The 24,497-nt window shown below is 47.8% G+C and overlaps 1 protein-coding gene across 2 annotated transcripts in view; it reads right to left on the bottom strand.

Annotated features, from left to right (window-relative positions):
- Nucleotides 1-24,497, bottom strand: part of LOC135820959 (uncharacterized) — a 229,129-nt gene that overhangs the window by 39,437 nt on the left and 165,195 nt on the right. For both annotated transcript variants that reach the window (XM_065334020.1, XM_065334018.1), the window contains exons 12-13: nt 22,340-22,438; nt 7,334-7,408 (exon numbers count right to left, since the gene is read on the bottom strand). In XM_065334020.1, the coding sequence (XP_065190092.1) occupies nt 7,334-7,408; nt 22,340-22,438 (174 nt within the window). The remainder of the gene's footprint in view (nt 1-7,333; nt 7,409-22,339; nt 22,439-24,497) is intronic.

Raw genomic sequence — 24,497 nt, 5'->3', positions numbered from 1 at the left:
GCTGGTGATATTAGTGTTAGTTATTATATTCGATCAAGTGAAATAATATTATACCGTTAAGATTCAATAGTTGTCCTCGTGCCGTGTGGTCGTTCGATCCTGACAACTTACGAGAACCAGAGGGTTCACAACAGACATGTCAGTGCCTTGTATGCCACCGGACCTTCACGTCCATCAGCGGAAGGACTCGACACATGTGCAAACTGACAGACATCCAAACTACAGCGGCACCACCCCTGGAGTGATCCGCCTGTCACCGGACCTTCCGCTCGACTAGCGGCCGGACACGCCACCGATGCAGCAGGGTGACTATAACCATTTGACCTATCCCTTCGGGGTGCTGCGTAGGCAGACTTGGCAGCAGGATCAAGATCAAGATGTATGTATGTATGTACAGTTGTGGCATGTGAAATCCGACACTTGCCATAGGGGACAGCGCCACAAATGGACACCAGTGATGTAATGGACTGCACCTAATTTGTACTATAGAGCTGTATGCATCCCAACCAGATTGAAAGGTCACAGCGTAGATACACACAGTTCACAAACATGGTTCACATAAGGAGTATTGGTATCCAATCCCTATTCATTTTTTCCAGCGCCTTTTGAACCTTGAGTGTGATGAGTACGAGTTTTGTCATCAGACAGATAAAGTTGTATGTGACACATGTACTGTACGTATGCAGGGCTGCAGGGGCTGCAGACTGCATGGTGCAGTCCCTTATGCCAAGTGTCGGATTTCACTTGCCACAGCTGTATGTATATAGTTACACACGGAAAGTTGGGTGAGGTCCTCGAAAGAGTGCTCAATGCACCGGGGTGCAGAGCTTCATACAAAAAGAATAGAATGGGATATGGAGCTTGGGTTAGCTGTGACTGTGGCTGTGAAATTCTACCTATCTAACTTCACACCTAACTTCACACCTCCAGTTACATAAACCAGGATAACACCTGATGTCTGGCGCTGATCTTGCAAGTACATGCATAGAATAACCGCTTGACCTTATTTGCGCTTAAAGTCTCTGATTCCACCAGCACCTTACCACACTATATCAAGAACATTCATTGAGTTTTTAGAATCATTGCTGTCTGATGATCGCCACGCGTGAAACTCTGAGTCACAGCCAACCCAAGCTCCGCATCCCATTCTATTCTTTTTGTATATAATTATGTATTTATGAATGAATGTATGTATGTACGAAAGTCACACTCGCGGCGAAGGTGTTGCTCTGGTGCTCCGTGGATTGCGTCGTCGTGCGTTCGAGGCTGGTGGCTGCCAGTGGACAGCGCTTGGATCCAGACTCATCGCAGCTCGTTTGGCGTTTGTTTGTGGCAAGCGTGTTCAGTGGCTGCATGTTGCATCTGCGTATGCACCTACGTTCTCAAGACCCCGTGCTGAGAAGAATAAGTTTTATGATCAGTTGCAGGACTTTATTTCTCACGCGCCAGACTCGCATCAGTTTGTACTAGTCGGTGACTTCAATTCTCGTATCGGCACTGGAGCCTCGCAAGACCTGTGGTGGAATGTTCGTGGTCCTCATGGGGTCGGCCAGCTCAATTTCTCTGGAGAGGAGCTGCTGTCATTTCTTGCTAGAAGTGAATGTTTGGCTTGCAACACCTGGTTCCAGAAAGGCCGCTGCGCTAAGTACACCTGGTAGCATCCCGGCACAAAGGCACGCCACTGCATTGATTATTGCATAGTGCCTGCTCACCACCGCGCCTTCTGCTTCGACTGCGGTGTCATCACCAGTGCAGAGTGTGATACGGACCATTCGTTGGTGTCCATGAAGTTCGTCTAAAACGCGTTGTCCGGTTTCCAAGAACTGCTCCAAAGCGCGTGCTCCTTGATGTAAGATCTCTGCGCCCCTGTGCTGATGGTGCACGTGAAACCACTGACCAAGCCGGACAGCAGCTAAGCGATGCTTTGGAGGACAAGCTGGAGAAATCGTGGTGGGCCACCGGTAATATTGAGGAGAAGTGGACGAAACTAAAGTCCTGTACATTAGACATTGCGGACTATTGCCTTGGAGCCGCGCGCCGTGCGAAGAAAGACTGGTTTGAACTGGCGAAGGGAGACATCGAGCATCTTCTTCGCAAACGTGATATATTGTATAAGAAGTGACAGTCATCAAAGCGCAACTCTGACCGGACAGCGTACCAGCGCGCACGTAGTGAATCTCGTGCAGTAGTTCGACAAGCCAAGCGTAGATTTCTTGAACTCAATGCTGAAGCTGCTATGCGCTGGTGTCATGGCGAACGGGGTGCGTGGGAGTGCATTTGCAACATACATCATGCCACTAAAGGACTGATACCAACTCTCTCAACTCGAATCAAGAAAGCCAATGGTGACGAGTGTGTCCCTATCGCGGAGACCCATGAACGCTGGGGTGAGCATTTTCAGACTGTGCTAAACGTCATCAATGATGTTGACAATGATGCGCTTACCAGCATCCCCCAACGGAATACCGATGCAGAACTCGCTATGCCACCAACAATTGAGGAAGTCCGCAAGGCCCATGATGTCCAGAGATGAGGACTGCAGTGCGATTGCCAATAAATGCAAGGGTGCCATGATGCGACCAGTGACTATGAATGCCATGATGAACTCAAAGCTAGTGATCGACCTGAGGAGTGATGAGGCAGCACTTTGAGATTCTGTATTCCACTCAGGTCGTGCACCTCTGCTGATATCTTCAAAGGTTGTCACGACATCCTCGTACAAAGCCTTTGTTGCGCAACGGGTCTAGAGTGAAAGACTTTTCATGGCTTATTTATGTTGTTCTTTAGTTTTATTATGTAGTGGTTTAGTCTTGACTTTGTTGCATTGTTTTGGTTGCATGTGCAGTCTTCTGTACATGTATACACCATGCAACGCTTACGTCATCGTCGCGCGTGCAACATTATTTCGTGCGCATGCTCATTATATACTGCCGCAACGTTTGTCCTTTTCTTTAGTTATCAGTTTTGCCTTGTCGTGTCCAGTCTTCTCGTCTGTCCGTCTTCGTCTTGTCAAGATATTATGTAGAACTTTTAGTTCAGTTGCGCTGTTGTGTGTAGCGAGTCGGATGGGCGGGGAGGCTGGGACCCTGACGCCTGGAGAAGATGTGCTGGTGCACGAAATTGGCGACCACGCCAGGATTGTCAGGAAGACGAGGAACTTGCAGGAACTCCGGTGCGAAGGAAAACGCATCGAGAACAAATAACCATTAGTACGTCTACGTCGTTGGGAGGCAGTTTGCACCGTGCATGCGTGGACGAGTGACCAACGAGGGAGCTGCGTCGTTGTCCGCAGTTTGTACCTGGGGTTGTGTGACCTCCGAGGGAGCTGCTTTAGTCCGACGACAAGGACGGTGCGAAGGAAAACGCATCGAAATCAAATAACCATTTGTACGTCTACGTCGTTGGGAGACAGTTTGCACCGTGCACGAGTGGACGAGTGACCAACGAGGGAGCTGCGCCGTTGTCCGCAGTTTGTACCTGGGATTGTGTGACCTCCAAGGGAGCTGCTTTAGTCTGACGACAAGGACGGTGCGAAGGAAAACGCATCTAAATCAAATAACCATTTGTACGTCTACGTCGTTGGGAGGCAGTTTGCACCGTGCACGAGTGGACGAGTGACCAACGAGGGAGCTGCGCCGTTGTCCGCAGTTTGTACCTGGGATTGTGTGACCTCCGAGGGAGCTGCTTGAATCCGACGACAAGGACGGTGTGAAGGAAAACGCATTGAAATCAAATAACCCACGGTACGGTCGTCCACAGTGGAGGAACCCTGCGGGGCGCTGTTCTCGACGACAAGAAGAAGGACATGGAGGGTACGAAGGAAAACGCATCGTGAACAAATAACCCGCCATGAGTGTGAAGGAGTTTAGAAGGTGCTCCCGCTTTGATTTGTTGTACAAGTTTGTAGTTTTGATTTGCTCGATTTGTGTGATCTGTACTCGATGTGTTGGTGCCTGGCCTGGTGATAGGTCGGATGTATTGTTGGCCCCGTAGGTTAATTGTTTGTGCCTGGCCTGGTGATGGGTCGGATGTTGACTGTAGTTTATTGCCTTGATTTGCTGGTGCCTGGTGACAGTTGGGAAGCTGACTTCCGTTTGTATTTTCTATTGATCGTTCATTTGTTATTATTTATTTTGCCATTTGTGAGTCTTAGATTATCTATGCGTGCAGCATAGATTATATGTAGTACAGTTTGGAGCCTCCTTGAGCCTTGAAAAGGTCTTTGGCGGGGAGTATGTTGCGCAACGGGTCTAGAGTGAAAGACTTTTCATGGCTTATTTATGTTGTTCTTTAGTTTTATTATGTAGTGGTTTAGTCTTGACTTTGTTGCATTGTTTTGGTTGCATGTGCAGTCTTCTGTACATGTATACACCATGCAACGCTTACGTCATCGTCGCGCGTGCAACATTATTTCGTGCGCATGCTCATTATATACTGCCGCAACGTTTGTCCTTTTCTTTAGTTATCAGTTTTGCCTTGTCGTGTCCAGTCTTCTCGTCTGTCCGTCTTCGTCTTGTCAAGATATTATGTAGAACTTTTAGTTCAGTTGCGCTGTTGTGTGTGGCGAGTCGGATGGGCGGGGAGGCTGGGCCCCTGACGCCTGGAGAAGATGTGCTGGTGCACGAAAGCCTTTAATGTGATGAGCGCAGTACTTCTAGAGGTCGACCAGCTTTCGGACAGTGGCTCCTTCATTGCTGGCTTTGATGACCGACTCTAGTTTGGCCTGACGCTTTGGCGAGTACTTGAAGAATATGGAAACTTCTAGCAAGATGCTCCACATACTCGACACTGGTGTGATTTTAGTGGCTGCGATAACACAAAGATTTCGGCAATGGCTTGAACAGTGGACATACAGAGCCTTTGGATATGATTGGCGAATGATTGCTGAACACCCTGACAATCGGCCAGCCATGTTGCCAGTCCCATTATAGCCTTGTGCTCGAAGACTGTCCAAGTTTAGCCCCCACTCGCCGAGTTTCTGAAGGATGAGTTGGGCGAGTGCGGTGCCACTAGTTCCACTATCACACAGCGCGAATCCAAGAAAATCCTCACATATACCAGTGTCAGCTACACACCGGACTACAGGTGGCATCTGTTCCTTATTTGGGCAGTCCGCGGCTTCATCGGCCAGTATGGCAAAGAAGGGGCTTTGATTGATGGCTTTAACCAGCGAGTCGCGAATCTCATCACCACAGCACTGGATCACATCATTATGAATCCTTCTGCCACAGTAAGTCACAGACTTTCCACCTCGTGCTTGGTAAAAAGACCCAGTCGCATGCGCATCCCCAGCCTCTGCTCGAAAGTTCATGAGGGCCATTCAATTCCCTGGATTTCCACTCAGTCCCCTGCGGTCCTTGGATGCCTCGTGCCGATGTCGGCACAGTGGGATATTCTGCCTGTCTAGGAACATGACAGTGGATATTACAGAGCGCAAGCGAGTCATGTTTTCCTCAGCTTGTCGCTGGTGTTCGCTGGACAGTTGTGTTGCCACGTCTGCTTTCTCACCAGATGCAGTCCTCTCGAAATCTGCAAACCGCACCATGCTCGTTTCATGAGCTTTCTGGCTTTCATAGCGAGTGAACTCCGCCGTCGACTTCGTCCAGTTATTAAAAGGCTGGTAATACAACTGGCCAAGGTGCTGGCCAACAGCTGTGAAGAGGATGCATGGCAGACAGAAGACAGAGTCCAGCTTCTTGGAGTAGGCAAGCCAAGGAAAACGATCTTGCCAGGACGGCTGGAATGTTGGACGCTTCTTATTAAATACTCGGACTGGATAAGAGAAGGGTTAGGTGGGTGTCCAGTGTTGATTGGCGATCGCCACCTTTGTTTTATAAGGGGCAGTGCGTGGACAGAGTTTCCACCAACAATTCTCGCCATCATAGAGTGTGCCAACGTCGGAAAAGTCAAAATCTTCACCAAAAGTCAATATTTTTGCAGCGGGCTCATCAGCAGTTTCCTCCTCTATTGTGAAACTTGCCTCGTCACAGTCTTGAACTTCAACTTGGCTGCCGCCTTCAGCAATGCCGGTGCCGGTGGCGGAAGAATCCGACTCTCCGTCAGAAATTTCACGTCGTTCCGGGTGCACCGCTGCTGTTTTTTTTCCCCAGAGAGCGGACAAAATCTTCTGCTGAAAACTCATTGCCTTTGTTCTCAAAACCACAAACCTGAACAATAATTTACTAACAAAACAGACAGCCGCTTGTACTCGAGTCCAAAACCAAAGCATCCACTTCAAAGCCAAGATGAAAGCACTTGTTTCCACTTTGGACATATGCGACATGCCTACTGTCCGCGCTTTGTCTTTGATGTCCTTGCACAAGCACAGTACACTGTACAGCGTAGTCGAGTCCAGCAAAAATTATTTGCATCGTGCGTGAGTGGACATATCACTAGCGCCGGTACCGTAGTGGTTGTGCCTGAATGCAACATGATCACTGTCCATGTTATTGTACACTGTACTCAGCAGTAGCGGTGGGCACCTGCACTACACGTTCCCTGCCTTTCACACGAAAAGTGCATCTACGCACACTGTGACAGTGCACGCGCATGCACCGCATGTTGCGAATGCAGCAAAAATATCGCTGGCCGCAAAAAGGTAGTTTCCGGGCTCCAAGAAAACCACGCGGTGCACGCGCCTGCCGACATTCCCATTAGGGCCAGAGGAGATAGCAGGTGATAACAACCAATATAGATGGAATAATGTAAACAAACTAGTCTTGTCGATCGGGTCCTGCGTCCCGGGGACGGCATTACGGAACATAATGGCTGTGATTCCGTTACATGCGTGATCTGCACCGACAGGCGTGTGCTGACTGATCAAACTGCACTGCAGGGTCGAACTGTGCTGTACGCAAAGTACACTGCCGTCAAACATTTTTTGGCGGGAAAAGCTGTTTTTCCTTGGGTTTGAGAGAAATCTAGGGATTCTGCACGTCTTGATTGAGATTTTTTTGGTTGGTGAGTATGGAATGTCTTTAGCTCGTAAAGCTTTGATGCTGCAATCCCCAGTCACTTCTCGACTTTAATGTCAGATGTTCCATCTCCAGGGATCGTCGGTCCGCAGTACTTGAATCATTGCCCCTGCTCCAATGCAATTCCATCCACATGCAGTGCAGGGTCACCAGGTCAAACAGGCTGATCAGGTGTCACCATTTTTGTCTCATTAATATGTAGCACAAGGTTTGTCTCGTTGTCTAGGAGACAACCAATCAGGGACATTCCCGCCAAGGGCCTTATCGGAGTTTATAGCCCGCTTAATCGTAATTTTGCTGCTGTTTGATGACATGTTCGGTGTGGAAGAAAGAAACCTACTGGTAACAAAAGCACGTACCATGACAGGAATCCAATCACTAGAATAGCTTGTCGATGGCATTCTCTTTGCGAGACGACAGAGAAAATCTACAACCTGCAGAGACAACGTAGGCAACACTAAAGCATCTGTTAGGATATCATTTCATAAGATTTTTAACTTCTTAAGCTTAAAAATATTTCCACTAAGGCCGCACCGAAAAAGTCCTTTTGTTTCTGGTAATCTGACTGACCAATGTTTTTGCATGCATGCATGAATACCAGTATAATTATATTCGCATCATACGCATATACGTGTACATGTACGTGCGCGCAGTTCATGATGTGTCAGGCCCAAACTCTTCCTTCCTGGCTCTGGCTAGACATTTCGGTCCTTTGCTTCGAGTTAACTCGATCGAGTCGGATTTTTTAAAAGGGGGTTGTATCTGCCAAGTGTGACGTTTCAACACTGATATGTTTTAGTTTAGAAACTTTAGTGGCCGTGATTCTGCCTGCAGTTTCCGTCACTATATTTGAAGACGGCCTGACCGTTGTCAACAGCTGCATTGTTAGAGTCACGGAGGAGTGTTAAAAACTATTCGTCCAGAAGGTGTCACTCACTTCAAAGCAGTGTTTGCTTCCTCCACTGAAACCGGGTCAAGCCGCAACGGTGCTGACAAGAGTCATAATGTTGGATTTCATTTGGAGTTCGGACTAGGCCCCGGCGGATAATGCTCGAGAATTTGATGGATTCTGGTTTTCAATACGCTCGCATTCTGCTCCAAAATAGCACTGATAATTTATTTATTTATTTATTTCACCTCCCCGTGGCCAGAGAATATAGGCCAATATGGAGGGAGGGGGGCGGTAGCCAGCCATGGCAGTAAACAAAAACAAAGCAAAAATAAATAAATATTACACATTACTGGAGGCAAAGAGAAACAAATGTGGATGAAGAACTAGCAGTTATTAGAACACGAGCTTCATGTTGGCCTTGAAATTCTTTAGCGTACAAGACGATTTTACTGATAGAGGCAGGGCCAGCCAGAGAGAATAGGCAGCAAAAAACGGAGATCTGGTATAAGCTGAGGTTCGGGCTTTAGGTAAGGTGCAGGGATTGCGCGTAGGACGAGTGGGAAGAAACCAGTTATATTTACGCAAGTGTGGCGGGGCTTTGTCAAGACGAATAGAATGAACAACAATACACAGTTTTCGATCCGCTTGACTAGAGATAAGTAAGTAAAAAGTAAAGTAAATTATCGCGTCCGTTCCCGAAGGGAACTCACGACGGCCGCTAACACCCGGTAAACCCTAGCGGCAGATGCAGCGCCTAACGGTGGGGGTGAGTGGGTAAGTCTCACAACCACTGGCACAAGTGCCAAGAACGACCCCATTAGCTGCATCCATGTACCCCTTGTGCCTGGCCACAAGTTCCCAGTTGACTGTGGGTAGCAGCACGGCTGGAAAAACCGCTCCCAGGCAGGACTTGAACCAGGTACCTCTCGTATCTCAATCATGGTCTTTGACCAACCCACTGTGCCTGCCTGGTCTAGAGATAGGGAAGGTGTTAAACATATCATACAGCTCGGCAGAAGGAAAGTATGATGGTTTGCGGAAAAGGACTTTGAGAATCCTCTTATTGTGGACTTCCAGGGTACTCATTAACGATTTACTAAGTAGGGATGACCAGGCGGTTGAGCAATAGATAATACTTGAATTCTGCTTAGAAAAAATGTAAATAGTGCTATAGATTACTGTTGCAGATTGGTAACTGCATACATGTATATTGCAGAATAAGTTATGTTCTACGAAACAGAAAAATTCAAGAAGCACAGAATTATTATTACTCAGCAGGCAAAGGCGCAGTAGTAGTCGTGGGGGTATTGTGAATTCTCACGAAAATCCCAAATTTTGCAAGAATATGATAGTTTTCGCAAGAATATGCTAGTTTTCTGCAAAACTTGCCGGATTATGCAAGCACAGTGCTAATTTCCGGAAAGTGTTAGATATGCTAGCTAAATTTTTTACTTTAGTACACAACCTACTCGTCAGAAGGGGAGAAGACAACAGAGTATACAATAACAAAACAGCAGGGAGAGTAGGGGCTGCAAAGCAAGCCTGTGCTGGTGAGGCAAGGCCACAACATCGACCTATGGTCTCGGCGTTAACGTGAGCTTGCGCACCAAAGCCTAAAAGAAGGGGGTGATTTAGTGCGATAAAGACAATGGAAGGTGAGGTAGAATGGTTGAGGAGAGAGAGAGAAAATGAAAGAGAGAAAGAGAGAGAGAGCGAGAGAGAGAGAGAGAGAGAGAGAGAGAGAGAGAGATAAAGAGAGAGAGAGAGAGAGAGAGAGAGAGAGAGAGAGAGAGAGAGAGAGAGAGAGAGAGAGAGAGGTAGGGGTGTGAAGCAGACTGTTGGCATTGTCTCCGGGTTACAGGTGCGCACGGTGGACAAGGAGAGGAGGGACCATGGATCTCAGCAGAGGAGGACCTGGTTGGCCCAGTAGCTTGTAGACGAAAGTCAGCGCCGCCACTGTCCGTCGGGCCTCGAGGCTCTGGAGCAAGATTTTGGGTCCCAGGATGTGGAGGGCACGCCTCTGCACTCTGTTAAGGTGTTCAAGGTTGGTGGGAGCAGCTCCCATCCAGACAAGGGGAGCGTACTCGAGCAGGGGCCAGACGAAGCCGTGATACACGGCCAGCATGCCACGGCAGTCAGGAACGCGAGCAGCTCTACGTAGGAGGCCAAGACGTGGGTTTGCCCTGGCAACAACTGACCGGATATGCGTGGAAAAGGTTGTCAAATATAATGCTAGCATTATCCACCGAGGCCTAGTTCGGACGCCAGTTTTTTTCCTCACATTGGAGCAACAGAAAGTTGAAGTTCCTGGCCCGCAATGATCGCTGAACGATGTGTTGATGCGCAACGACTCGGAGCTCTGCTTTGCTTGGTGTCTGAATATGACCAGTTTGGCTGTTCCTGGCGGTCTGATCGAGCTGTTGTCTCGTTGATTAAGACCAATCGAGCATGTGTTTAAGTTGGATGTGAATAATGTCAAAGCGTTACCGAAATATGTATATGTTCCCAAAGGGGAACGTTGGCCGAATTGTGTACCCAAAGGACGCTGGTTTTCATGAAAGGAAGATACGACGTGATCAATTATTAATTTTCTATGTGTTAAAGGGGAAGTTAAGGCAAAAATTAAAATTTCACCAGTTGTAGTCTTCGGGGTGCTGAGTCGAATGGTCGTGGTCCGAGGAAGCTGAGACGCTCCCTTCCTACTTGAATCCCAATCGAACTCGCGCACTTCCACCGAAACTGGGTGACTGCGCCCTACTAGATGGGGATTTGTATGCAAAATGTCACTAAAAGCGCCATTTCGTTCTTATAAAAGCATGGATGACCGCGATTGGCCCATATGTTGTAGTCTTTTGGACGCTGAGTCGATTGGTTTTGGTCCGAAAAGGCTGCGATGCAGCGTTCCTCCTTTATTCCCAATCGAACATGCTTGAACAAGCGGTCACGTGCTCCTGGGTGCCTAAATCACCTGGTCCCCACGCCAGCAGGCGACAACTTTCACACCAAGGTTCAACTCGAGTGACAGGACTGCACCCAAAAAAGGTCAAACAGGCTAGTAAGTTGTACCCTGCAGGCACGGTGGCCAGGTGACTGGCGTACGCAGGAGCACGTGACCACTTGTTCAACCATGTTCGATTGGGAATAAAGGAGGAACGCTGCATCGCAGCCTTTTCGGACCAAAACCAATCGACTCAGCGTCCAAAAGACTACAACATATGGGCCAATCGCGGTCATCCGTGCTTTTATAAGAACGAGATGGCGCTTTTAGTGACATTTTGCATACAAATCCCCATCTAGTAGGGCGCAGTCACCCAGTTTCGGTGGAAGTGCGCGAGTTCGATTGGGATTCAAGTAGGAAGGGAGCGTCTCAGCTTCCTCGGACCAGGACCATTCGACTCAGCACCCCGAAGACTACAACTGGTGAAATTTTAATTTTTGCCTTAACTTCCCCTTTAATGGAAGAAAAACCATACGCGCACCATCTTCAACTCAAATGGTCTCTTTGCTGCAAATTACAATGTGTTAGTGGACCAAAATAAACTTGAAATACTAGAGGTGGAGAACACAATTATTATGATGGTCATCGAGGAGTGTCAGAAACCACATGTCAGTGGTTTGCTGCTGATGCGTCACTGGTATATACCGTGACAGTTTTGTACCATGATCGAAATGCAGTTGAGCTCCACACAAGGAGCGTTTACATTTTTGTTTTGTATGCACCACTTGCAATGATCATGTGTTGTCAACATGCTGTTGTGTCAAACACCATTCTAGCGCACATCAACTGGAAGTCTGGACACTGGCGATGATGCACGGGGTCGGCTTTCATCAAACAAATGGCGATCTCAGGATGAAACTAGATGAAGAACATCGGCCTGGGGCTCACGGCTTTTTGGACAATTGGCACGCTCAGATTAGTTGCAAGAGGTTGGTACATTAGCCAGACAAGAAGAGGTCCAATGAATCTCCCAAGATCAATTGTTTCCGAGCTAGTGTTGTCCTTCAATGTCCTTGTCGCGGATATTGTGCGGTACTGACTCGTCCACTATTTCTAGAGAAGTACAGGGTGTACACCCCTTGAGAGATCCACTGGTGATGCCGTAACGAACTCGGGGTGATCGTCAATGGATGAGTCAAGTTGCATTTGAGGTTGGCTATCATCATCAGCAGTCTATTTCACCCAGCGTGTTATTCCAGCTGGTTGCAGATTGACACTTTTCGCCGTCGTCCTCACAATAACAGAACAGCCACCAACGTCATCATCCTCTCCACTCCTTAGTCTCACAATTATCTAGCTCCATATCTCTAGCAGATTCCGTGATACGTTTATCATCCATCAAATCATCTGATTACTCGTCTTTTTTGTTGTCCACGTTCAGATTGCCAGTATTCGGTGGCGCTAAGACAAAGATCTGAAGGGCGCTTGAGTTCTCGACAGCTTCCTCAGCTTCCACTAGAGTCGCTATTCTTGATTACACTTCCAGGAAGGACTCTGCTACCATAGACATTTCCATCTGCAAAACACCACACCTATCTGCATTTTTAAGTCCAGCTGCCTTTGTGATCTCGACAGCTATGCCAGCGCCAGAAAACAATGGAGTAACAACTGCTCAGCAATTTAGTCTATTACTGCTCTTCTTAAATTTGACCTTTATTACAAGAAGTGTGTCCTTTTTATAAGATTAGTATTATCGCATTTTGTCTGAGAGGAAACTGTTTATTACAAGACTCTCCTTTTTCTTTTTGATTTCGTTCTCCCATTCTCACACATACATGCTAACAGTCAATTCTGCCGTCGCGAGTCCCATTCGGAACGGATATGAGAAAATAAATAAATAATAATAATCCGGTGCTTGAGCATACCAAGACCAATGCAACGGTACAAGAGCTGTAAATATAGAGATAACACTGTGGTAAATCGACTGCTTTTATTGTTACACTAGTTCTGACGATATTAGTTATTTGATTGTATTCTTACTTTGTAGCTGCGTCCAGGCTCGTTGGAATTCTCATCACGGACTCCATTCTAGTTTCGAAGAGATATATATTCTTGTCCAATTGTTCTCAACAAATTCCTCGTCTTGTGCATTTGTTATCAAACAAATTCTTCGTAGTATTTGCAGTACGTAGTCTCGCGCTCTTTGATTTGTTTGACTCTCGCGTGACTTTCCTTTCTTTTCTTTTTGTCATGTATGACGTATCGGTATGACGTGAGTGTGTACGCACTCTGTTTATGACCACGTGACTGCATGCTCACGTGGAACTACAGTCAGTAGGCTAGTGCATTTTAGCGACTGCAGCGATCCGATCTTCTTGCTGCAGCGCTGTTTCTTCTTCTTCACTTGTGTCTTTTCTTTGGTCGCTGCACTAGTTTGTGATTACCATGATTACGCGTCAATGGACGACATGGTCGCCATTTTGTGCATGTCCTTTTTCCTGATGGATCTTGGATCTCGTGGAAAAAGAACAGTTTTCTTTTCTCCCAACTTTACCACTATTTCAATATTTCAACTCTCTTGATTCCTTGTTGATAGTTGTGGCTCAGTGCATGTGCGAGTGTGCTGGAGTGCTAGCTGGAAGAGATAGAGAGCATAGTGGTGGAGTAACAACGTGGTGCCGAAACCCCGCTGGTTTGGACCGGAGAATACGAGCGTGGTTTCGAATTGGAATTTTCTTGAATTCGTAAATTGTGTCCGGATCGATCGTTCACGTGTCGTGTGTTGTTCGCTGAGCACTGGTAGAGTGCTGACGAAGCGTGCTGTTGTGGCCTGGTAGTCGATGCCTCCTAGACTTAGGAACGCTCGAGGCAGGGGTATCAGTAGCACACCGACAACTCCACAGGCGCCTGGACATCGTGATCGTGACATTGAAAATTTGTTGACTCCTGGGAGTCCTGAGGATAGTACATCCGTGGTATCCAGGCACAGTGAAGGTGGTGCTGATCATACTAGTGTTAGTGACAGTGCGTCTTCTGTCAACAGAGAAATGTCGTCACTTAAGTTGGATGGATTCGTGAAGCCGTATCGTGGCCGAGTGGACGACTTCGACATGTTTTGGTCGAAGTTTGAAGTACTGGCAGATATATCGGGGTGGACAAGCACGGAGCAACAGATGAAACGGTTGCCGCTGTTCTTGGAGGGCGAAGCCCACCGTGTGTTCTCCAAACTGAGTGAGACGGAGAAGCGAGATAAGGATGTAGTGAGGAGCATCCTGCGGAAGTCCTTCTGCGTGAGCCGCAGTGAGGCGTACCGCTTGTTTAAGCAGCGGCAGCTGAAAGTGGACGAAAGTCCAGAGGTATATGTCGCCGAGCTGTGCCGTCTGTTAGAGCTGTCTGGACATAAGAGTGACAGCGATACCGATCCTGTGGTGATCGAGCAGCTGTTGGCCGGATTGCCAATTGAGTTTGCCAAGGATGTCCGTTTGTCCATGGCAGGCAGGGACCTGAAGGTGTCTGAATGCCTTGATAGGATCCGGGCACTGCGATCAGCCACCGGCGCCAGAGTTGGTGCAGTGTCCGCAGCTGCCACATATGTGCAAGACAGTGTTGCCACGCCATCACCGCGGCTTTGCCACCATTGTGGAGAACCGGGCCATTTCAAAAGGCATTGCCCGAAGTTATCCCGAGCAGGGAATGGTCACGCGGCCAAGCAAGAGCACCGGCGCAAGGACCCGTTCTGCCACTTCTGTGACAAGAAAGGGCATGTCAAGAAGGACTGCTTGCTGAGGAAGAAGTGGCTGGATACACAGGCTAGCTCAGAAGTTGCTGGGGCCTCGGTGCACTCCAAGGACGTGTGCCTCCTGGCATCTGCATCACCATCGTGCCCGAAGCTACCTCGTGTGTTTGTTGAATGTGCTGGTCCTGACGCGAGTAACAGTGTGCGTGCTGCAGCTGTGATAGACACTGGATCCACTCGCACGTTAGTGACAGAAGCCCTGCTGCATCGCCTTGGTCTCGATGTGACGCCATTGACCAATAATGACGGCATCGTAGCACTGGATGGCAACACCATGCAGACGTGTGGCACAGTGGCCCTCAAGTTTTGGCGACACGACGGACCGGTGAGCATTCATGAAGTGGTATTGAATGCTGTCGTTGTGCCTGATTTATGTGTAGTGGCCGCCGATGTACTGATTGGCATTGACCTGGTGACCTTGTGTGGGCGCCTGTCTGTAGAGTATGCTAATGATCAGCTTGTGCGTGTCGTAATTGGGCCCGGCCCAGCCCATGCAGATAGTTGCCCGTCGGTGTCAGTAGCATCAGCAGCTGTGCCGCCTCCTGGCCAGCCTACACGTGTACAAGTGTATGAGGATCAGCTGACCGACGGTATGACCCCTAGTGCTGACAAAGAAGTTCTCCAGCCAGTCGCCGATGACTCGCCAATGTCTGCAGCTCCGACGCGCCCGCCTTCGAAGCTGTCGCATCATGTCCATGTAGAGACTCACGGCAACGATGTCATCCTGAAGGTTGATGACGGCGAGATGCGTTGGATGTCGGCTGAGAAGCGTTGGGAGGTCAAGTGGGTATGGAAGTCTGGTGAAGAACCCAATGGCCGTATTGGTCCTGGTATCAGCGAGTACCCTCGGAAGAAAATAACCGCGGCAGAGGAGACGCAATTCTGCTCTGCTGTAGATGAGTGGATTGAGCGAGGCTGGCTGGTGAAGCACGACGCTGACACCCATGGTCGCCCTGCCTGTGTCTTGCCATTGATGGCTGTGAGTCAGCCGCACAAGACGTCTACGCCTGTGCGTCCGGTGTTAGATTATCGCCACCTGAATAAGCTGTTGGTGTCCCACCCTGGCACTAAGTCGCCTGTGTGCGCCGAGACGTTGCGCCAGTGGAGGCTCAAGGGTGAAGCTGATGAATTTGAGTTAGTGGACATTACCAAGGCGTACTTGCAAATCCATGTCAGCCCGGAATTGCTACGGTTCCAAGTTGTCGAGTGGCGTGGTGTTCGCTACGTGATGACGCGCATGGCGTTTGGCCTGAGTGTGGCGCCGAAGTTCATGGACACCATCATCAAGTACGCTACCGGCAGCTTGCCCGATACAGATAACTATGTCGACGACATCATTGTCCCCAAGAGTCAACGGACTGTGTTGACAGAACAGCTCGCTAGCTACAGCCTGCCAACTAAGCCTGCTATGGAGATGTCTTGTGTCTTTTCTTTGGTCGCTGCACTAGTTTGTGATTACCATGATTACGCGTCAATGGACGACATGGTCGCCATTTTGTGCATGTCCTTTTTCCTGATGGATCTTGGATCTCGTGGAAAAAGAACAGTTTTCTTTTCTCCCAACTTTACCACTATTTCAATATTTCAACTCTCTTGATTCCTTGTTGATAGTTGTGGCTCAGTGCATGTGCGAGTGTGCTGGAGTGCTAGCTGGAAGAGATAGAGAGCATAGTGGTGGAGTAACAGAGCATCCTGCACCCGAGGAGAACAAGCCTGAAGCTAGAGATACTTCAGACGCCAACATCTCTCCGCAGGACCAGAAGATCAAGATTCTGTGGGATTTCACCATCTGGTGCGATCGCTTCATTGAGCACCGATGGCCTGATATTGTTCTGGTTGATGGACCTGCCAAGAAGGCCCTGATCATTGACATTGCTGTACCTGTTGATCCACGCATTGCTGGAAAGGAAGTTAAGAAACGTGCCAAGTATCAACTGCTTGCTCGCGAAATCCATCAGCTATGGCAAGTTGAGACTCAGATTGTTCCTGTGGTAGTTGGGACTTTGGGCACCGTTTCCACCATCCGTGTCACCAGCTACTGATCTGTGTCTGAATGCTATCCTTGGCTCTGCATATTTCCTGCGTAAGGTCCTTGATTCGTAATGCTCTGGGTTGGGTGGTGGAGTTCTTTCGGTCTGATTTTCCTCCAAATTCTCTCGTGTTCCTACTTGAAGTATGATCGATATTTAAAAAGTGTTGTGTGTTTCTCTCTGTTGTTTACCTACAATCATATTTAATATCCATATGATGCATGGCCCCACCTTTGGCGGCTGGATGTTAGCCCGGTGGGTGCCTATCTCCGGCCTTCGGCTGAGTGCTGATGGACACCGCACTGAAGCTAAGGCGCTATTATCTGGAAGAAATACCACTGAATGTAGAAACAAGAGGCGAACGTTCAGGAAAACCATATAAAGCATCCACACTTTGTTGCATATTGTTTACCGTATTTTCCGGGATGTTAGCCGACCCCCCTTTTTGGGCCCAAAAATTCGTATCTTTTTGGAAATTCGGAGTATAAGCAGCACATCAGAGTTTGAATTTTTGGACTTCCAAACTTGATTGGTACTAATACATACAATAAAAAATAATATAAATATATTATTAACTGGTTTGAGGGGAAGAGACAAACGGGAAAAGTCTGAAGAAAAAATTGACTGTCACCACCAGGACTCGAACCAGGGACCCTCGCTTGTAGCCAGCGATGCTCTAACCACTGAGCTATGGTGTAGTCGTCATCCAAGCAGAGACCGTTCAACGTTTTCTTCAGACTTCGTAACTCACACTTCCTGTGAATCCACACAGGTGGGTGGGACGCAGCCCTCACTGTAACCCACACACTTCACGTACAAACTAGCACGCGGGAGCCCCAAGTCATAAAATATTAACTGGTTTGAGGGGAAGAGACAAACGGGAAAAGTCGGAAGAAAAAATTGACTGTCACCACCAGGACTCGAACCAGGGACCCTCGCTTGTAGCCAGCGATGCTCTAACCACTGAGCTATGGTGTAGTCGTCATCCAAGCAGAGACCGTTCAACGTTTTCTTCAGACTTCGTAACTCACACTTCCTGTGAATCCACACAGGCGGGTGGGACGCAGCCCTCACTGTAACCCACACACTTCACGTACAAACTAGCACGCGGGGAGCCCCAAGTCATAAAATATTAACTGGTTTGAGGGGAAGAGACAAACGGGAAAAGTCTGAAGAAAAAATTGACTGTCACCACCAGGACTCGAACCAGGGACCCTCGCTTGTAGCCAGCGATGCTCTAACCACTGAGCTATGGTGTAGTCGTCATCCAAGCAGAGACCGTTCAACGTTTTCTTCAGACTTCGTAACTCACACTTCCTGTGAATCCACACAGGCGGGTGGGACGCAGCCCTCACTGTAACCCACACACTTCACGTACAAACTAGCACGCGGGGAGCCCCAAGTCATAAAATATTAACTGGTTTGAGGGGAAGAGACAAACGGGAAAAGTCTGAAGAAAAAATTGACTGTCACCACCAGGACTCGAACCAGGGACCCTCGCTTGTAGCCAGCGATGCTCTAACCACTGAGCTAGGTGTAGTCGTCATCCAAGCAGAGACCGTTCAACGTTTTCTTCAGACTTCGTAACTCACACTTCCTGTGAATCCCCACAGGCGGGTGGGACGCAGCCCTCACTGTAACCCACACACTTCACGTACAAACTAGCACGCGGGGAGCCCTAAGTCATAAAATATTAACTGGTTTGAGGGGAAGAGACAAACGGGAAAAGTCTGAAGAAAAAAATGACTGTCACCACCAGGACTCGAACCAGGGACCCTCGCTTGTAGCCAGCGATGCTCTAACCACTGAGCTATGGTGTAGTCGTCATCCAAGCAGAGACCGTTCAACGTTTTCTTCAGACTTCGTAACTCACACTTCCTGTGAATCCACACAGGCGGGTGGGACGCAGCCCTCACTGTAACCCACACACTTCACGTACAAACTAGCACGCGGGGAGCCCCAAGTCATAAAATATTAACTGGTTTGAGGGGAAGAGACAAACGGGAAAAGTCTGAAGAAAAAATTGACTGTCACCACCAGGACTCGAACCAGGGACCCTCGCTTGTAGCCAGCGATGCTCTAACCACTGAGCTATGGTGTAGTCGTCATCCAAGCAGAGACCGTTCAACGTTTTCTTCAGACTTCAGATAAATATATTAATTTTATAATATTCATAAAAAGGACACACTTCAGGCTCTTTACGAACATCTTGAAAGTTTTTGGTTTCACAAGTATACTTTCAAGCCTTCTCATCAGGTGAAATACAGGCAAGGGAAAAGGAACAGGAACAGTGGATTAAGTACAGTAAGGAGGTGGTAAAACAGCGCAAAGAAGACTAAAGTAAACATTTGTATTATCGCATTTTTGTCTTAGAGGAAACTGTTTACTACATTAATTTCACTAATGGTTAACAAGTTGAGAAGCACGACAGAAGTTCCAGCAAAAGTCTCTTTGTCAGTCCTCACTCTGAACTGACAGCATAGAAGCATTGCACAACTGCAGTGATGGATTACTGTTCATGAGAAGTACTACCTCCGACAAGCAAAACTTAGCGCGTTTTTTACTTGAAATTACTCGAAATACCTCACACTTTACATTCGAAAATAATGATAGACTTGCCAAAATACAACTAACTTTGTATTGCTCAACAAGGACATAATTCATTAGAGACACCAGTTACCATAAAGTTGCGGATAAAAGCCGGGTTTGCATACAAGCACATCGCGGATCCTGAAAATCAAACGGGTCAAATGCATAAAAGCCTGTCGCGCGTAGAAGCCTGGCTTCTATGCGAGCGCGGATCGGGTAGGGCAAGAGTGCATGCGCTATGCACAGTGCAAAGTAAAACTGCCGCCATACCGGTAGTCAGTAGTAGATCTATACGTGTCGCGCGTAGAAGCCTGGCTTCTATGTGCACACAAGCCTGGCAAAAATATCAGTGGTGCATATAAGGATGGTTTGTATACAAGCCTGGTTTGCATTAAAGCCTGGTGCAGAAAGAGGCTTATATGCTTAGAAGCCTGGCTTTTATCCGCGACCTTACGGTAGTCTGAATCATTCTCCTCTGACTCAGAGATCACAGCTTCTTCTGGCGAGGAATTGTCCCTGTAGTGAGACGAAAATGCGACAGGAGTTGATTCAGTTGCAGCAAGTACCTCTTCTGCCGTGATCGCTCTGGAAATCTCGGTGTCGCGCGTGTGTGCTGTGCTTGGGCCACGATGTCGAGGATAGTCATTTCCACCGCCACTCTCCAGAATGCCGTGAATTGTGCAACACCTCCACACGCGCCTGGACTCCCAACCTTTTTCGCCGGTTATTCTCGCCAACAATCCAAAATTGCCGGCAGCAATTGCTGGCAAATTTCGTTAGTCACCAGAGACGCATCGCTCGGAAGGCTAACTTATTGAAAGACGCTAGGTTGTTGGTATTTTCGCTCCTGCTCTTGTAGTAGTTGAGCACTCTCATGTGGGGTAGTGCCTTTGCTGTTTGCATTACGCAGAGCTCACTGACTTGTCAGTTTGAGCACTCTGGCAAGGTACGTTCGGGCCTGATTGGACATTTTTTATTTTCATTGCTATCAGGTTCGGCCTCATTTCCTCTGTGCTGCGCTGATGAGTTCACAAAGAACGAAACAGCATGCTGTCCGCAGATTGAGTAGGTTGTTGACATATACGCCTGGACTCTGTTCTGGCGGAGTGACCAGGTGAAGAGAGAGAGAACTCCTTGGTTTTGCATTGACATGCGAAGGCACGACGATTCACCTTCGCAGAATGGAAGCACGCACCGTTGTGCTGGTACACGAGAGACTGGTCTGCCTTAGCAAACCACCCTCTGACTAAGTCTGAACTATGTGCCACTCACCAGCTTATCGCTTGGCTTCCTGCACCCGGTGGCATCGAGCTACAAGTAGGTCGTACCTAACAGCTTTGTGAAGTTGTGGTACCAACACAAAAGCAAGAAAAACACGCGCCAAGTTTCGCTTGTCGGAGGTAGTAGTACATAAGAAGTAGTCGAATGACACCATAATTATCATACACTCATTGCACATTGTACTTACGTGTTAATGGCTTATGCTATGAACGAAATGCTCTACATGTGCCAAAGCGTGCACCTTCACATACTTAAAATAAATACATATGTTATGCAAACAAGCGTTTCGGAGACATTTGATACGGATCCCGCGGACAGTCGCGAAGTAATTATGTTTTAAAATAAGTTGTTTTAGAGAAAGAAGAAGATCCTTTTTTGTGTTCGGTGGGATTGAAAGATCTGCCAGTTGGCCGGAGAGCTACAACACTGGAAGGAGAAGAACGGGCTTGCGGAATCTTCTCTGTCTTCATGGCAACAGGACTTTAATTTGCGAGAGACTTTCGTCCTGTCACCGTGGACGCAATTCTTGTTGCTGCTACCAGAAAATTCGGAGAACGAAACAATCGTGAGTCATTTGGTGAAGCGGGTCGTGTCAATGAACAAATGCAGAACGTTCTGGCGCCGTGGAACAGCAGTCCAAACACTTTTCAACTTCAGAGAATGAAGCGCTTCCCTATTCCGTTGACAAGCATGGCGTTCGCGGGTATAGATGCAATGCATTTTCGCATTAGCTTGCAGTAGATCGTCAGGAGCCAGAGGTACTAGGTAGGTGTCCTTGTGGAAAGAATATGTTGTTGAAGCTGACAAGTGACATGCTTGTAGTGTCTCTTGACCGTGCTGATCGCCAGAACTAAACATTTCCAAGATCTACCATATGGTAGATATTGGAAATTTTAGTTCTGGACCCAGTGATCGCCGCCAGCACTGTTTCCGTCAAGTTTGCAGTGAATGCGTCCATGAGGAATCCATCATCTGGTTGTCTCTACCCGTGACTCCAACCGCCTATCGCAATGGATAGTCTCTCGGAGTTTTGGGGTGCCAGCTGCTAGGCATCAAGTCTGAACCAAGTAATTGTATGCTCCTTGCAATGAAAGTAACTTAGTTGTGATGTTTTGTACAAGTTCGAAGATCCTTGAATTTTTTTATTGCTTTTTTTGGATGAATTGGGTGGACCATCCTGGACGAAAAGTGGCACGACCATGGTCATAGTGGTCATACCGTGTGTGACGCCCCTGATTCATCACTTGCTTCACCAAAAGCCTATGCATACATAAAAGAGAGCAACTATCAGAGTGCCAGGTAACAACACCAGGACATGACTCATGGGTCTGCTGGCACAAATCTGTTCATCTGGATACCGTAATGTCGCGTGCATTAGCCGGGGCTTATATGCCTATAAGCCGGTGATGGAGTCAGGCTTGTACACAAGACAGGCTTATACACGAGACAGGCTTATATGACAAGCACCACTCAATGACCAGGCTTGTATGCGCAAACTGCTGACTTTTGGACGTCAAAACCAACATTTTCCAACGGGATTTTTTTTCTTTTTTTTCGCAAGTGTACGGTACCATGCAAACATGAACATGTAAAAGGCGCGCTCACCAGTCTTGCGTAGTAGCCCGGCTTACGCACGCGACACGTGGCGCGTCTCGTGTACTGGCCCGGCTTATGCATGCGACAGGCTTGTACGCGAAAAGCTGTTGCAGATTTCATGCTTCTACACGAGACAGGCTTATGCACAAATCCGGCTTATGCACGCGACATTACGGTAAGTCGAAAAAGGCAAACCTGTACTACTAGTATACCGGTACCTGTAATGGACTATAGAGTAATTACCTCTTGATTGCTAAGTACAGTACGGATGTACTTCATTATGATGGACACAACCTCTGTATACGTTCCTTGCATTGCCAGATCAAGTGGAGTATCATTGTCCTAAAAGATAACAACACAAAAAAGTCACCCAAAGGTGCACTGTGCGGTTAGAACCCCAGTTCAGGTACCCTTTTTGGACCCTTTTAAAATTTCAAATTCTGCAGCACTGCACTCTGTACGATAAAATCACTAAAAATTGCCAAATACGGTAGCTCGCCAGAGCCAGGGCCCATCTTGTTATGAATGGACTGTAGTTTAACTTAGTAACTTAGTTTATGCATTCCAGTCGAGAGGTCTAGGGTTGTGCGCGTGGTATGCAGTGCACAGACTTTGTCCGCCTGCGAATATTCGAATTTTCGAACCTTCAACCTAGAATATATCCGATCGATTATTTGTTGAGGACTTGAGGTACAAGAGATCGAGGAAATTCGAATAATCGATTATTTGTAACATCAATAATTTCTACCGAACGAGCCGAATGAGTACGCGGGTTATGCAGTATAGGGATCCAGCTTATGTTCCTCAGCATAAAAGCAAGCAAAGAATAATGAGTACATGGGCATCGGAAACAACTTCAAAGTGCAGCAAGGGATTGTATGAGTGCAAACAGGTATGACAAAAACATTGGGCTATTGCAGCACAACAGAGAAGGCAACAGGAACAGTAGGGGGGGGGGGGGTGATGTTAACCAGGGTTGGGAAGCGTTACTGTCCCGGTTTCCTTCATCCAGAGAGTAAGACTAGGGTTCCCGGACTCTCTCAATAGAACAAAGTGTACGTTCCAGATGGAGCGATAACTAGACCAGCAGGTAGCGCATAGTCATCTCTCAGTCGCGGCAGTCGGCAATGCACCAGGTGAGGTAACATGATGGCGCACTGCACAACTCCATAGTTGTCGCGGCAAACCAATTCATGGAGGTTAAGCCACCCTTTGAGTGTGTAAAGTGTGCGAGACACACCAGTAAGCTGCCAGGCCAAGTCAACTGGTTAAAGCTTTATGTTTCTTGATCTCGCCTGTGCATGCCATCCTTATGTTTTTCGGTGCTGGATCTTAAGTATTTATAATATATATTTCCCTCTTGCTGTCCTCTGATGCTTCATAGCTCTTTCAGTACCAAGCTATTACCTACGCCATGCAACAGACACCGGATCACACACGTTCACAGACTCGAAGTGCTGCTGCAGGACTCTAGCGACCACCTCCATCCCTTCAGCAATAGGGATAAGAACACCTCATGGTCCACTTCAGAGTTAAAGTAAGTGAACAAATCGGCCACAAAACCGACATTCAATTCTGGCCATTTATCTATCTTCGACTGACACTCACACCAACCCACAAATACATTGGCTAGAACTGGACCCAGCGGGTAGCCCAACTCTATGACGTCTTAAATAGTGTTATGAACCCTCTAAGATTCTCTAAATTGTCAGGATCGTACGACCACACGGCACGAGGACAACTGTTTTCCTTTACACAGTATATTTCACTTCATCTGATAATTAACAATGAACACTAATAACACCAGCTATTTATAGCATGCAAAAACAGCGTACATGCAAAAACATACGCATATAAAACTGGACATAACAGCGTATACAGCAAAACACACACAGCGCATATAGCGTATGCCATGCAGCAACATCAGCGGTACGGCGGAGTCGAAAGACAACATTGCGACGAATACAATGCCATAAGCGCGAAGGCCTTTCCCAATTGAGAACTGGTGGTTTACAGCATTCTCCCCACCAAAGGGCTTCTCACCGCCGTACAACAATGCACACAAGTCAAAAACGATCCGGGGCTCTGACTACGCGCCCAGAACGCGTCATCTCCTGCTGCCGTGGTGGTGGTAACGGTGCTGACGGTTCATACGCTGGCTGCTGAGGGACGATAGCAGGTTGAGCGGTATCGGCAAGCCCAGGAGCCACGTCCTGTGACGATACTTCTAATGGCACTAACCTTTGGATCGGCCTCAACAGGGTACTGGTACTCAACTTAACCTTGGCAACACGACGCTTACCATCTCGACCAGGGAATAACTCGATGATCCGTCCCAAACGCCAGAACTGTTTGCGTTTGGTATCATCGAGAACAAAGACAACATCACCCATAGCTAAAG

This window comes from Sycon ciliatum, chromosome 7, assembly GCF_964019385.1.
Source record: "Sycon ciliatum chromosome 7, ocSycCili1.1, whole genome shotgun sequence".
Taxonomy (NCBI): domain Eukaryota; kingdom Metazoa; phylum Porifera; class Calcarea; order Leucosolenida; family Sycettidae; genus Sycon; species Sycon ciliatum.
Note: the sequence above shows the minus strand (reverse complement) of the source record. Positions and strands in the feature narration are given on the sequence as shown.